At 41.1% G+C, this 14870-nt stretch overlaps 1 protein-coding gene across 1 annotated transcript; it reads left to right on the top strand.

Moving 5' to 3' along the window:
* The first annotated feature begins 8880 nt into the window (after positions 1-8880).
* On the top strand, positions 8881-13753 carry DMRTA1 (DMRT like family A1). Its single transcript, XM_058168046.1, has 2 exons — positions 8881-9313; positions 11405-13753. The coding sequence occupies exons 1-2, from the start codon at positions 8881-8883 to the stop codon at positions 12253-12255; spliced, it is 1284 nt and encodes a 427-aa protein (XP_058024029.1). The 3' UTR covers positions 12256-13753.
* Positions 13754-14870: the final 1117 nt, after the last annotated feature.

The raw sequence follows: 14870 nt of genomic DNA, 5'->3' as shown, positions 1-14870 counted from the left end.
TGGTGGTTCGGCAATCCGGTGACACCGGCCGCCCGGGTGTCATTACTTCCTGGTTTTAACCAGGAAGTAATGTGTTTTTTACCTTCTGCGCATGCATAGAAGGTCTGCGCGCGCATGTGACACGAGCGAACGAGAGCAAAGCAAGAGCATGCGTGTGGTGTGTGGACTTCCCAGCCGGTAAGGAAGGTAAGTAGATTTCACCCCTGCCTTTTTCTACATGTTTTCTTATAAGAGGTTGTCCTTGACTTACAAACATACATTTAGTGACCGTTCAAAGTTACAGTGGAATCAAAAAAAGTGACTGATGACTGTTTTTATGTCTATTGCAGCATTCCCCCATGGTCATGTGATCAAAATCCAGGCACTTGGCAACTGGTTCATATTTATGACAGTTGAAGAATCTGAGGTCTTGTGATCACCCTTTGCAACCTTTTGACAAACAATGGGGAAGCCAGATTCACTTAACAACCATGTTACTGGCTTAATAACTGCAGTGATTCACTTAACAACTGTGGCAAGAAAGGTTGTAAAATGGGGGCAAAATTCACTTAACATCTGTCTCCCTTAGCAATGGAAAATTTGGCTCAGTTGTGGTTGTAAGTCGAGGACTACCTATATACTGTGTGATGATAGAACTACATAGTAACTATGATAGAAGCTGCTTCAAGATATAATAAAGAATATTCATTTGCCTTTCTGTATTGTTCATAGGTCTGACGGTGCTCTTCTAGTCAGCTTCTACGGAGGAATATATTATTCTTCTCCATCTCTGTGCCAGGTGTAATTGGGAGCATTGTATTTTCCCTAAAATTTCATTTTTCTGTCCTTCCTTCTTCCAAGTATGTCACAAGACACTTTTTTTTTTGATGATGGCCTAACCTGATGATAGGTAATTATTGTTACTTATGTCAAGACTGTGTGACCTTCCCTATATTGCTGAATCTTAATTCCCAGAAAAAAACTACTAACAGTGGGAGATGTTAAGCACTGAAACTTGGCAAAAGCTGGAGGACGGTACATTCCCCATCCTCGACTTACAACCTGCTTAGAAAATAAAGCATTTGAAGTGTAAAGGGGAAAACATGTTGTGGATCTTACTTCAGATAAAACAAATTGCTGAAAAAAATGGAAAATTGGAAATCAGCAAGATAAGAAGTGAGATAGTATGGAATGCAGGCATGCAGCATATTACGCGGGATAAGAATTGTTCTAAATTACACAGGACCCATAGAATTTCAGACAGTCTTTGGTGTACATGCTTATCATATGTACATAGCAAGATTGAGAGCTTATGCACTGGAAACAAATTCCTTGTGTGTCTAATCACACTTGGCCACTAAATCTCCTATTCTACTCTACTCTACTCTACTCTACTGTACTCTGTTCTGTTCTGTTCTGTTCTGTTCTGTTCTGTTCTGTTCTGTTCCGTTCCGTTCCGTTCCGTTCCATTCCATTCTATTCCTACTCTACTCTACTCTACTCTACTCTACTCTACTCTACTCTACTCTACTCTACTCTACTCTACTCTACTCTACTCTAATCTACTCTACTCTATTCAATGGCTGTGATCTATTATCCTTGTTTCCATTTGGGCAAAGAGCTGAACTGTTGTAACCTAGTTACTCTCTACCTGGGTTTGAAAGATTTGACTGAAAGAGATGGTGGAAAAATGATATTCCAGATCCCCCCACTTTTAATTCAAACTATTGACGAAACACAGAAATTCAACTAAGCTTTGCATGTACAATTTATATATCCTAGTTGCCCAACTTTCTTCCTGTTATTCTGATGAATCAGAAGCATTTTTCCCTCTGAACTTCAATTTCTAACCTTATAAACTCTAAGTGTATTTGTGTATGCATGTCATGATACAAGCTGTGAACTCTGTTCTAATTCTAAGCCTCCCTACTCTTCCTGCTTCTAGAGTTAAGAGGCATACAAATGAGAAGATCTCCTCTTTTTTTGGTTAAGCCAGATGATTTGGCAGCTGGCCATGGCCTAGTTGCTGATCCTTTTTCCAGGAAAATGTTTGATCCCCCCTTCTACCATTCTTCCGGCACCCAACCGTGCTATCTGTATGTCACATCCCACACGTTCCTATTTCTCTCCTTCCATGAATTGGGCCATCAAATCTTCATGGATTTCTAACTACTCCCAAACTCACATGCTTTCTGAAGTGTAAATGTTGCCTAATTGTATTAGCATTATAAGATATTGAATTGAAACTGATTGTCTGTCTCAGGGGTCTTCAAATGTGGCTATTTTAAGACTTGTGGACTTCAATTCCCAGAATTCCCCAGCCAGTTGAAGTCCACAAGTCTTAAAGTTGCCAAGTTTGGAGACACCGGCCCCCCGCCCCCCATTGTATCTTGAACACTTGCTCAAACACGTTAAGGTCATAGACTTACAACAGCTCGTATAGTGGCTGCTCGAAGTTACAATGGCACTGAGAAAAGTGAATTATGACTGATTTTCACATCTAGAACCGTTGAAGCACCCCCATGGTCATGTGATCAAAATTTAGATACAGCTACTTGGCAATTGACTTATATTTACAACAGCTGCAGTGTCCCCGGGGTCATGTGATCACCTTTTGTGACCATCTGACAAACAAAGTCAACGGGGAAACCAGATTCACTTAACAACTTTGTTACTAACTTAACAACAGCAGCGATGCACTTAACAACGGTGGCAAAGAAAGTCATAAAATGAGCTAAGGAATTCACTTAACAACTGTCACACTTAGCAATATAAATTTTGGGCTTCAATTGTGGTCATAAGTCAAGGAGCTACCTGTATTAGATATTTGAACTGGTCACTTCAATTTCCAAGCTTTTTTTTTTTTCCCTTCCAGAGTCCTCCTAGGATTTATAAGGCTTTGGTCATTCTACATTGGCTTACCTCTTTGAGCATCATTTCCAGACAGAACCTAACACAGATTCTCAGCCCCTTATCAGCATAATGAGTGGAAAGTGTACGGTTTGGGTGATTGCACGGATACATGATCAGCCAGTGAGAGAGGCAAGCTCATCACACAGTCTCGTTTAATTTTGCCTGAGGACAATTCATTATAATTGTTCAGGGTATCATTGCTGAGAAATAATTTCAGAGTCAGGTTGTTCAATTAGATGCTTATGCTGTTCTAGCTGAAGGTAAACAGATGCTTACATGAAGCTAATAAGGAGGCAGTCAGGAATATATGGCTCTCTTATGTACCCTTTTTAAACTAGGCCTCCAGTTAATGCAATGCAGCCATTCTAACTTTAAAACTACCGCAAACGACCATATATAAAAAGAGACGCAGGGATGAAAATTTCAGTCTTATTCCAATACATACAGAAATGATCATCTCTCACCTTTATGGAGATAGGAAGAAGAAACAGTATGCTTGTAAAGTTGGTCTGGATCTATTTGTTTAAAGCAGGGTGTTGGAAAGGCTATATATTTATGTATATGTCTGGAAAACAAAGGAAATACCGGCAGTGAGGCATCCATGGCCCATTTTCATGAACATTAGCTTTCTACATAGAAATTCATTGTAATCAAGAAGCAAAAAAATATATATTATTGACTAGATTTGAAAACAGGAGAATGAATATTACCCCCCACAGTAAAAAGAAGCAGAAATGGTTAAACTAATTTTTTTTTAATCCAAAGAAGAGAATATATTTAATTTTGTCCCAGTTTTGAAATTGCTTCCGGATTTGGTGCTTACAATGGGGTGGGGGAATGAAAATTTGATTTTGTTTTTGTAAACTAGACAGGGTTATTGTTATAGAAATGGCGCAGGGGTGGGTTCTACTTACCTTTACAACCGGTTTGCATCGTGCCCGCGCGCGCATGCGCAGATCGCTTTTGCTGATGTTTGGGTCAGTGGGCGGAGCTTCCCGCCGGTTTTACTACCGGTTCTATAGAACTGGTCCAAACCGGGGGTAACCCACCACTGAAATGGCATCTACATACTGTTGTGTAAAAGCAAAAAGTTGTAGTTGTAATGTTGCTACCTTTTATTGTGCTAAGGAGAGTCAGAAGTCGGTGCATTTTTCTTTTTCTTTTCTCCCGTTATGCTATATCCCTTCTTTTTCCCTCCCTCTCTTCTTACTTTTTCATGCTTTTCCCCCCTTTGTATTTTATACTTCGATAAACTAATAAAAAAGTTAAATGTAAAAAAAAAAAAGAAGAAGCAAAAGCCCCCAAATATTTGGAGTTCCTGTCAGTGCTAATACCCACAAAGAGTGGCTATCCTCTGGAACAGTAACAGATCTGGCCCCAGCTATTAAAACTGGGTAAACAAGAAAGGAATATATAGGTAGCCTTTGACCTATAACCACAACTGAGTTCAAAATTTCCATCGCAAAGCAAGGGAGTTGTTAAGTGAGTTTGGGCCCATTTTATTTTTTGTTTTGCTATGTTTTTTGTTTTGCTATATTTGTTAAGTGAATCCCCTGATCATTAAGTCAGGGGTCTCCAACCTTGGCAACTTTAAGCCTGGTGGACTTCAACTCCAAGAATTCCCCAGCCAGCAAAACTGGGAGTTGAAGTCCGCCAGGCTTAAAGTTGCCAAGGTTGGAGACCCCTGCATTAAGTGACTCCGGCTCCTCCCCCCCCACTGACTTTGCTTGATGGAAGGTAGCTGGGAAGGTTAGAAATAGTGATCAAATGACTTAAGGACAAGTGCAGCAGTCATAAATAACCTGCCAGCTGTCAAACGCTCAAATCTTGATCACGTGGGAATGCTTCAACACTTGTTAGTCACAAGCCACTTTTTTCACTGAAGTTGTAAGTTCGAATGGTCACTAAAGAAACCGTTGTAAGTTCAGGTCTACCTGCATTGCAGGCTTAGACAATCATTTCAGGAAGTGGCCAGCCTGTTTTTGAAACTCAATTTCTGACATTGTTCTATGATGGCTCTTAAAACCAAACAAAAAGCACCCTCTTATTATCACAGCAAGAAAAGCCTTAATTTTCAGAGGTATGAGTTTGTTTGAAGTGTGCGGTTTTAAACATAGATATAGAATGCCGCATAATGGGGTGAGCTCCTGTTACTTGTCCCAGCTTCTGCCAACCTAGCAGTTCGAAAGCAAGTAAAAAATGCAAGTAGAAAAATAGGGACCACCTTTAGTGGGTAGGTAACAGCATTCCGTGAGCCTTTGGCGTTTAGTCATGCCGGCCACATGACCACGGAGATGTCTTCAGACAGCGCTGGCTCTTCGGCTTTGAAATGGAGATGAGCACCGCCCCCTAGAATCGGAAACAAGTAATATATATCTGCGAGGGGAACCTTTACTTTTATAGAATACAATGTGGTGGCTTAGTGGAAGACAAATGTTTTTATATTCATGTTAGGCAATAAAATCTTGGGTTGACCCAAGTTGGAAAGTAGCTCTTAATGCACCCTGGCCTGACTGAGTAATGCTCAACGTGTTTTATATTATTTATCTGCACTAGATAACTATTCTCTGGCTGGATTCACATATTGAGCTGGGAATATGACCATTAAATATCAGTCTAATATTTCAAACAAACTAAAGCACCTTATTTCTGAGAATAGTATATAAACAGCAATCAATAAGGTCTTCTGTCAAGTATTCTTCTTGGTCCTTCAGAGTTTTCCATCAAATATCTCTGAATTCATGTACAGGGCATAGGAAATGGCCTTCAAGGACAGAAAGAAGAGCGGTCACTAAGGCAACAGTCAAATAGATTAATAAGGCCAATAAGCAAAGTTGAAAAAAACATTTCAGGCATGACCCTTCCTTGTTCACATAACAGTAGAGTGAGGGCAGAGGGAAACACATTCAGACTTGCAAGATTATCTTATTATAGCTGTTACGATAAAAGTAATTCTGACCAGTGGTGAAATCCAATTTTTTTTACTACCGGTTCTGTGGGCATGGCTTGGTGAGCGTGTGGTGGCTTAGTGGAAGACAAATGTTTTTATATTCATGTTAGGCAATAAAATCATGGGTTGACCCAAGTTGGAAAGTAGCTCTTAGTGCACCCTGGCCTGATTGAGTAATGCTCAATGTGTTTTATATTATTTATCTGCACTAGATAACTATTCTCTGGCTGGATTCACATATTGAGCTGGGAATATGACCATTAAATATCAGTCTAATATTTCAAACAAACTAAAGCACCTTATTTCTGAGAATAGTATATAAACAGCAATCAATAAGGTCTTCTGTCAAGTATTCTTCTTGGTCCTTCAGAGTTTTCCATCAAATATCTCTGAATTCTTGTACAGGGCATAGGAAATGGCCTTCAAGGACAGAAAGAAGAGCGGTCACTAAGGCAACAGTCAAATAGATTAATAAGGCCAATAAGCAAAGTTGAAAAAAACATTTCAGGCATGACCCTTCCTTGTTCACATAACAGTAGAGTGAGGGCAGAGGGAAACACATTCAGACTTGCAAGATTATCTTATTATAGCTGTTACGATAAAAGTAATTCTGACCAGTGGTGAAATCCAATTTTTTTTACTACCGGTTCTGTGGGCATGGCTTGGTGAGCGTGGTGTGGCTTGGTGGGCGGGGCTTGGTGGGCATGGCAGGGGAAGGATACTGCAAAATTTCCATTCCCTCCCCACCCCTGGGAGAAGGATATTGCAAAATCTCCATTCCCACCCCACTCTGGGGCCAGCCAGAGGTGGCATTTGCCAGTTCTCCGAACTGCTCAAAATTTCCACTACCGGTTCTTCAGAACCTGTCAGAACCTGCTGGATTTCACCCCTGATTCTGACCCATATAAAATTGGTTTCTTATTCTGCTCTACCTTGTTGGGCTGATGTAGACAAGGCATGGATAATGCAGTCATTACCAATAAAGCACAAATTTACATAAGATAAATTTTATCTTGTTAATCTACCTTGCTGTGAGAGCTTCATGGGGATGGGAAGGGATGGTGGATCTGGTCAGTCCTGGAAGGTGTTGTAACATTCTTTGGGAATTAGTTATTTTCTTCTAATAAATCTTGCCTATAAGAGACAAGAGCAGCACAACATAATCACAGCAACAAAGTTAATTTTATCTGCTATTGCAGCACATGCTAAGTGTCTTATTTCAAATAACCATAGGCCACCAGCAACATGGGTGTGATGGTGGAAAGCAGGAGCAAAAAGTTGCCAATTCTTCTCAGATTTTTTGTGTGCCAAAGGTGCTTTTTCAAGAAACAACTGGACTTTTTGGTTTTTGTTTTCCTTTGAAGACGTTTCCCTGCTCAACCAAGATACTTCTTCAGCTCCGATTTTTTGTTTATCCCGGGGTGAAATCTAAAAAGTTTCCCTACTGGTTCTGTGGGCGTGGCTTAATTGGTGGGCATGGCTTGGTGGTCAGATGATTGGGTGGGTGTGGCCAATAACAATAAATAATAAAAATAATAAACAAAGTACAGTATAAAAAACAATAAGAGGTACCTAAAACCAACTTTCAGACTTTACACACACACAACACAACTGACTCACACACAGTGTAAAAGCAGGTGCACTTCACACTTCACACAGTCACAAAAAGCTCAAAAACCAACTTTCACACTTTATACACACACAACACAACTGATACACACACACACGCACAAAATGTCACATACAGCTTTCTGAGATTTTGTGTGCTTGTGTAGTTAGAATGAAACACTACAAAAACACACCAAATCTCAGAAAGCTGCACAAATATTTTATTTTATTTTATTTTATTTTATTGTGGACTTCAAATCCCAGAGTTCGTCAGTCAGCAAAGCCAGCCAGTTGATCAGCGAGGAAATAGATTAGCTGAGCGATTGATTCTGTATGGGCTGAAACTGAAACTGCTTTCGGGCTGTGGCCATGCGTTCATCAGTAATCAGGTAAGTGCCTTAGAATCTCTACTCTTACTTGTAGAAAACATGTTTTCTACAAGTAAGAGTACAAGTAAGGTTCGGCTGTTTTTTACTTTTAAAGGCCTGTTTCGGCTGAAGCAAAACCAGCTTTTAAAAGTAAAAAAAAAACAACACCTCTGCAGATGGTGCGGTTCAGCAGAGGCGGGGGGGGGGCGGGGCCAGGGATTTTTGCTACCGGTCCTCCAAACCAGCAGCCGCCATCGCTACCAGATCGTGTGATCCCGTCCGATCCGGGAGCATTTCACCCCTGTGCCAAGGAAACAAAAAGATAAAGGCAGCACAGTTCCTGAATGCTTGTCACACATACATGTATTTCGGAGGCTAAAAAGTGGAGGTGTTTCTTGGCACAGGGTTGGGTTCTACTTACCTTTATTACCAGTTCGCAACAGGGCCATGCGCACTTCTGCACATGTGCAGATCATCATTTTTGACGTCCGGGTGGATGGGCGGAGCCTCCCACCGATTTTACTACCGGTTCTCTAGAACCGGACAGAACTGGGAGCAACCCACTGTCTTGGCACCTCTAGAAGCGCACAGTAGTGCGGCCAACCCACAGACACAAAAACACACTTCCAACTCGTCTCAAAGGTGCTTTCTTTCAAGAGGCAAGTGGACTTTCTGGTTTTTCTTTGAAGACCTTTCGCTTCCCATCCAAGAAGCTTCTTCAGCTCTGAGCTGAAGAAGCTTCTTGGATGAGAAGAGCAACATCTTCAAAGAGAAAACCAGAAAGTCCACTTGCCTTTTGGGAAGAAAAAAAAAAGCACCTTTGGGACAACCACGACCTGGACGACTGAGAATCTCCATAGAGACACTTCCAACTCGTCCGGAGAGTTCGATTCCCCCCATCATTTCGGTCTCGGTGGGCGGCTCCCTGTTCTCAAGTGGGCGGACACCCCGCCAGCCACTCTCCCGGGGTCTGCGGGGGCCAGTGCCCGATCACACTAGCGCAAAAGCTAATCACTTTCGCGCCTTCGGAGGAGCGACTTGCTGCTCCCGATCCGCGGACTCATGGCGACGAGCAACCCGCCACTCCTGTCCCCGCCGGGGCTGCCCAAAGCACCCTCGGCAGGGGCGGGGGTCCCCATGCCGCCCACCTTCCTTCGCCCTCCCAACTTCTTCGTGCGAGCCGCGGCCGCCGCGGCAGCAGCGGCGGCGGCGGCAGCAGCCACCGCCGCGGGCAATCCTTCCAGCTGTTACGCGCAGGCGGCGGCGGCGGCGGCGGCGGCCGGCCTGGAGCGCGGCGTGTGTTATCCGCGGACGCCGAAGTGCGCCCGCTGCCGCAACCACGGCGTGGTGTCGGCGCTGAAGGGCCACAAGCGCTTCTGCCGCTGGCGGGATTGTGCGTGCGGCAGGTGTGCGCTCATTGCGGAGCGGCAACGCGTGATGGCCGCCCAGGTGGCGTTGCGCAGGCAGCAAGCGCAGGAGGAGATCGACGCGCGGGGTGGCGGCGGCGGCGGCGGCGGCGGCGGCGGCGGCGGCGGGACTCACCCCAACCAGCAGCAGCAGAAGCGGACGCCTGTTGCGGTCCGCCTCAGTTCCGGGAGCCAGGCGGCCGGCAGCGCCGGCGCTGAAAGCGAGCTGCCTCCCAAGAGTTACTGCCCGGAGTTCCAGCGCGGGCGAAGAGGTGGGATTCCCCTCCACGTTTGGGGTTAAATTTCCATTTTAAAAAGTGATGGGGAGGGAGGCGGCAGAAAGAAAACCTCCCGAACTCAAACCAACCACGGCTGGTTCGACCTTCAAGGGCTTTAAGTCAGAGGTGGGAAATTGATGGCGTTTCAGTCAGCCTGGTTCGCTTACGTCTGAACGATGAATAATCGAGGATGTTGGCAATTATAATTAAGCATCTCTTGGGGTGTGTGTGAGGAGAACCACTGGTTCTTTCTCCCCAAGTTTTTAAGTTTTAGATTTCTTCGTGGGAGAGTTCAGAGGGAGATCACGGAGAAGGGGGGGGGGAATGGTATCTCTGAAGTGTGCGCGGCTTTGTTTCGATAGCAATTTGGGATAGAACTGATTGGATTTTCTTTCTTTTTTGTTCTTAATGACCTTCAAGGCAAATAATAGCTATCAGTGTGTATTTAATGTGCCCCGTTTGATAGACGAGTGTGCAGCTCAAATCCTTTTTGGATTAGGAAGATTATTCATTACTTAATTAATTGTTATTTCGGATTAGTGAAGAAACACCTTAGGAAAGTAATAATCATTTTGCTTGATGTAATAGATTGTAAAGTAGGAATCTGCCTTTCCTGTGGCAAGAAAGAAAAGAAAGAAGGAAGGAAGGAAAGAAAGAGAAAGAGGGAGGAGGAGAGGGAGAGAGGGAGGGAGGGAAGAAGGAAGGAAGGAAGGAATTGAATCACAGCTCAGTTCTATGTATGAAATGAACTGTAGGTAGAATCCATTGATCTCTGTAAGATCCATTCACCTAAATGGTTTGTGTTGATATAATAATTTATGGTAGAAAGAATATGAAGTCTTTTTAGGTTCAAAAGATGCTAAAAAGTCTGCTTTCAATAGCATTATAGCTCTTCTTCCATCTCAAGCACATCCACATTCTTCCTAGAATGTGTAAAGATTATGGCTTTTCATCATGTTCCATAGCATGGATTATTGGAGAATTTTAAAAAGTTTCATTTTTAATTATGGGTGCAGGTTGGCCATTTGCTTAACATTTTAAGGAAAATTTTAATGCTTGGAAAATCAATGTTTCTAAAAATTATACAAAGGATAATGTTGCAAGCATTTGGCATTGCATGTATACTACCAAAACAGAAAACGTTGCTTGTTCCAAAGCAAATGAACTGACTCTATGAGCTGGCCTTCCTATGGGCAATTGTAGTATATAAAGATACAAAGCACCAAGAAATTGTCTTGGAAAAGCTCTGTTAAAAAGTAATGGGCATTATAGTTTTCTTTTAGTGCTCTCATTAATTTAAATGGTCTTTCTGCAGATCAGCTTGTGCTGTAGGAAATCTGTGGAGAGAGGCAGAAGAATAAATTGTATGGGAAAAACATGGAAACATTATTTTCTTCTTTATGGATGACAAAAGCACATTATCCAATTACGACAATTCACTTTCAGATACAGTTTGTAGGTTTTAAGCACTTAGGAGCAACTTCACACATGAAGAATATCCTATATAGATATTGCTTTCATTTTACGATTTCCATGTTGTATTGTTGTAGTGTTTCTACTTTGCAGTAAATGTATTTTTTGTTTCACACTCCGTATATGTGAACAATCCTGCTTGGATATTTCATAACAGGTACCAAAAAAACAGGATATATACATTATATGACATGCATCCTGTGACTTCGGCACTTATGGCAAACTAGGAGTTTATGGGAAATCTGTCGTAAGGGCAGTGAAAGTAAGAGTTTTTAAAGGCACTGAATGGTGTACATAGAATATTGAATAAAAGATGTGATTCCATAACTGGTAATGCCTAGAGGCCTTAGGGTGTTTATATGAGAAAGCGGTAGATAAATCAGATCTATTGTAATAACTTGAGTATTCGGTTACATTTTTCCCCATTAGAAGAGAAGATTCAGAAGTATGACTTCTACTGCAGTGAATCGGGCAGTTCTGTAGTCCATTTACTCACACCCTCTGTGACATCTTCTCCTGAAGCTGCTGGAAGCAATCAAGAGAAGCCATCTGAGACACAGACTTTAAGTAAAGAGATATCTTTATCGGGTCCTGATGAATCTTTAGAAGGAACGGACAGCCCAGCCTCTTTGTCGTCTTCGGACATGGAATCAGGAAATGAAAGCGAATGTCCCAAGGAATTTGTTCCCTATAATGCCAGCATCCCTCCTGCTGCAGTTGTAGCTGCTGATGGTGCCTTGAAGCGCAGAGACCCACTTAATATTCTTACCAAGGTCTTTCCTAATCACAAACCCAGCAGGTTGGAAAGAATTCTGCAGCTCTGCAGAGGAGACATAGTCCAAGCTATAGAGCAGATCCTGAATGCCAGTGAACACAGGCAAGGATTCCGAGAGCTTGCAATCCCAGTCTTGCCTGAATGCAGTGCTTTCCAGAGATCTTCTGATTTTGGCCTGGGAGTAGATGTCACAACACTTGGCAATAAATCAGCGTTTGTTCCTCTTCAAACCAGCTCGGCTTCTTCCAGGAGAGAGATGAATTTTTATGGCTTAAGCCCAAGACTGGGAATTGGACCTCTAAGAGTGACTTATTCTCCTCCAGGAAGAGCTTTACCTGGTTTGATGGCACCATACCTGAGGACTGGCTTGTTTCCTGCTTTTCCTTTTCATCCAGTGATGGACTCTTCGTTTTCAGGAGTAATCAAAGATGCATCTTATTCCCCCAGCGAAGACAAGCTTTTCAGTACCAAGATATACGCCAGGTTAAATGAAGAACGCAAATAGCATTTTGATCAAAAGTTACTTTTTCTTATTTTAATTTGTGCCGATACACGTTGTGGAGCCCGATTCTTAAATGTGCATCCAATAAAGAGCAAATTAGTATTAAATCCTTCATTAAAAAAAATAATAAAGGCTGCCACAGGGTTCTTTTCCAAAAATCAGTTGAAATTGGACATAAAAGAATTCGAAAATGGAGAGATTTCTGGAGTGTCAACAGTGGAAAATTATTAGAAGCAAAGTTGATATGGAACATTATATTGTATATTAACATGTAATTTCATCTCATTTGAATCTTTGGAAGAAAAAAAAGGTGACACTTGGAGAATGGAAGTTGAAAATCCAAGAGTAAGATGAAAAACTCCAGAAAATCAAAACTTTTGTCTTTTGCATTTTCAAAATATTTGATAAGTTTCTTTCTTATTTTTACTTGAAATGTAGGTGTTTGAAATCAAGAAATAGTTTTCCAAATATAGATTCTTGATTTTTTTAATGAAACAGTTATTGAAATATGTAGTACATGTCTCTGATCAACTGTTGTAACAAAATTGGTAAAATGATTTTGGATATAAGCAGTCTTTTTAGACTGAAGATATTATGCCTTAATTATGTTTTCATATGGGTAGAAGAATTGAAGGAATTGACTGGTTAAAAAATAATTCTGAATTATGGTTTAGAATAATGTGATTGAGATTGAAGCTCATGTACTTTTCTCTTCACATATATATAATAATGAAGATTGGAAAATCTTTTATTTTGCATTACTAGGTGTATAACATTAAATCTGCCAACTGCAGTTATACTGTGGCTGGGTCCACACATTATATTAAGTCATAGTTTGGTGAAACCATGATTTTTAATAGCCTGTAATCTCCAGGTTCACACAATGTGTTAAGTGAAAATGGCTTAGTGCCAATCTAGTCCAGGGTTTGTTTGTGCTAAACAGTGGCTTATTTAATAATGATTTATTAAATAACCCACAAGTTTATTTGCAACAAGGTTTAACCTAAGACAGTGATGGGCATCTTGCCAGCCAGGCAGGCAAGATGTCTGCAAATATTGCTCTACCAAAATATGGCAAAAATATGACCAGTTTTCTGTGGCCTAGTCTTTCTGGGTGAAAGGAGTCTCAAAATTAAGAGCGATCTTAGAAAACTTTCTGCTCACATTCCCACCTATAACTCCCCTATAATCCTCCCCTCCTAAAGTCCTAAACAGACTAATTTTAACTTATTTTGGGAGAGGGGGGTTAAGAATGGAAATAAGAACATGAGTTATCTGGAAGCCAAATTGCTTCTATCTTGAAATTTCCATGCAGTCAAGCCAAATCGAACAAACCACATTATGGCGTAACAGGGTGTGTGAATACAGCCCGTTATACCATACAGTACATATAATACAGTGTGTTACGTGACAGAAAACAATTTCAGAAATTTGAAGGGTTTTCTTTTTAGATTAGACATTTTGTCTGTGGAAGGAGAAAAGAAAAACAGATCACACTCTCAAGAATCATTTCTGTAATATGAAGCCTTCATTTCCGGCCACCAGCACATTGGCTGATGCTTCTGTGTGATCTGTAGGTACATGATGGACTCGCTGATTCTGAAGTTTTTGGAGAACAAATGGGTCCCATGTGTAATATATGTGGATTAATAAAACAATGAATTAACTAGTAGGAAGATGACAGCTGATTTGTTGATTTATGGGACTTTCCACTTCAAATTTCCACACTGTAAATGGGTTAAAAGCAAGCTTTTTTAAAATCATAAAATGATTTTACTCCAGACTACCTGACAAAGCTGCTACTTTTTGCATTTACTAGGTTTTACTAAGGGGTGAGGATTTGTCTGTCTTAAGTACAACCAAAAATGTTCGGTCATTGCTCAAAGAAACCCCTTGTTTATATTACCCAAGACTTAGTATACTTCTTAAGATTTGGTGTGTGTGTGTGTGTTCATCTAGAAAGCTTTTATTGTTAATTTGGGCATGTGGCCCAGCCCTAGAGAATAACTAATAAAATTATGAAAATTTTATTATTTTATTTAAAATAAAATAATAAAATCTTTAACAAATTTGTGGATGGGTCTTACTTACTGCCCTTGCTCCTTCACTAAAATTACTCAACATTAATTTGGTCAACTTTTATTTCTGGTGCTCTGAAGAGTTTCTTCAATGGAATTAGGTTCCAAAGTTAGTCACCACCATCTTGTGGCTGCTTGCGATCATTACAGGTTTAACAAACCTCCCCCCCTCCCACCCACCCGTTTATTTTAGCCATGAGTAATGAAACTATTAAGAGCTATATTTTGCCTTCACTGAAATGATAAGCAATGATCGATTGAACAGCCTGTAAGCAAGCATGTCGTTCTCACAGCAGGTATGTGGATTTTTTTTTTTTTAGTTCAGTTAAATTTTATCCTAAAAGAATTGGAAAGCGTGTAAAAATTAGAAACTTGACCGTCTGGATTCCACTGTAGTGCAAATTTTAATGTATTTTTTTTTGTTAATGTTTAACAAAGTAATATGCACTCCTGTTGTGTACACTCATTAATGTCATTCAATTCAATACCAATAAGAGCAATTGATGCACACAGAATGATCTCCAAATAACCATATGACCC

The sequence above is a fragment of the Ahaetulla prasina genome, chromosome 2 (genome assembly GCF_028640845.1).
Source record: "Ahaetulla prasina isolate Xishuangbanna chromosome 2, ASM2864084v1, whole genome shotgun sequence".
Taxonomy (NCBI): domain Eukaryota; kingdom Metazoa; phylum Chordata; class Lepidosauria; order Squamata; family Colubridae; genus Ahaetulla; species Ahaetulla prasina.
The sequence above is the reverse complement of the archived record's forward strand: the minus strand, read 5'-3'. Positions and strand labels throughout refer to the sequence as shown.

Coding starts and splice junctions, on each gene's coding strand:
- DMRTA1 (XM_058168046.1), top strand. CDS start 8,881: ATGGCGACGAGCAACCCGCCACTCCTGTCCCCGCCGGGGCTGCCCAAA. Junction 9,314..11,404: donor GGAGGAGATCGACGCGCGGG/GTGGCGGCGGCG, acceptor TTTCCCCATTAG/AAGAGAAGATTCAGAAGTAT.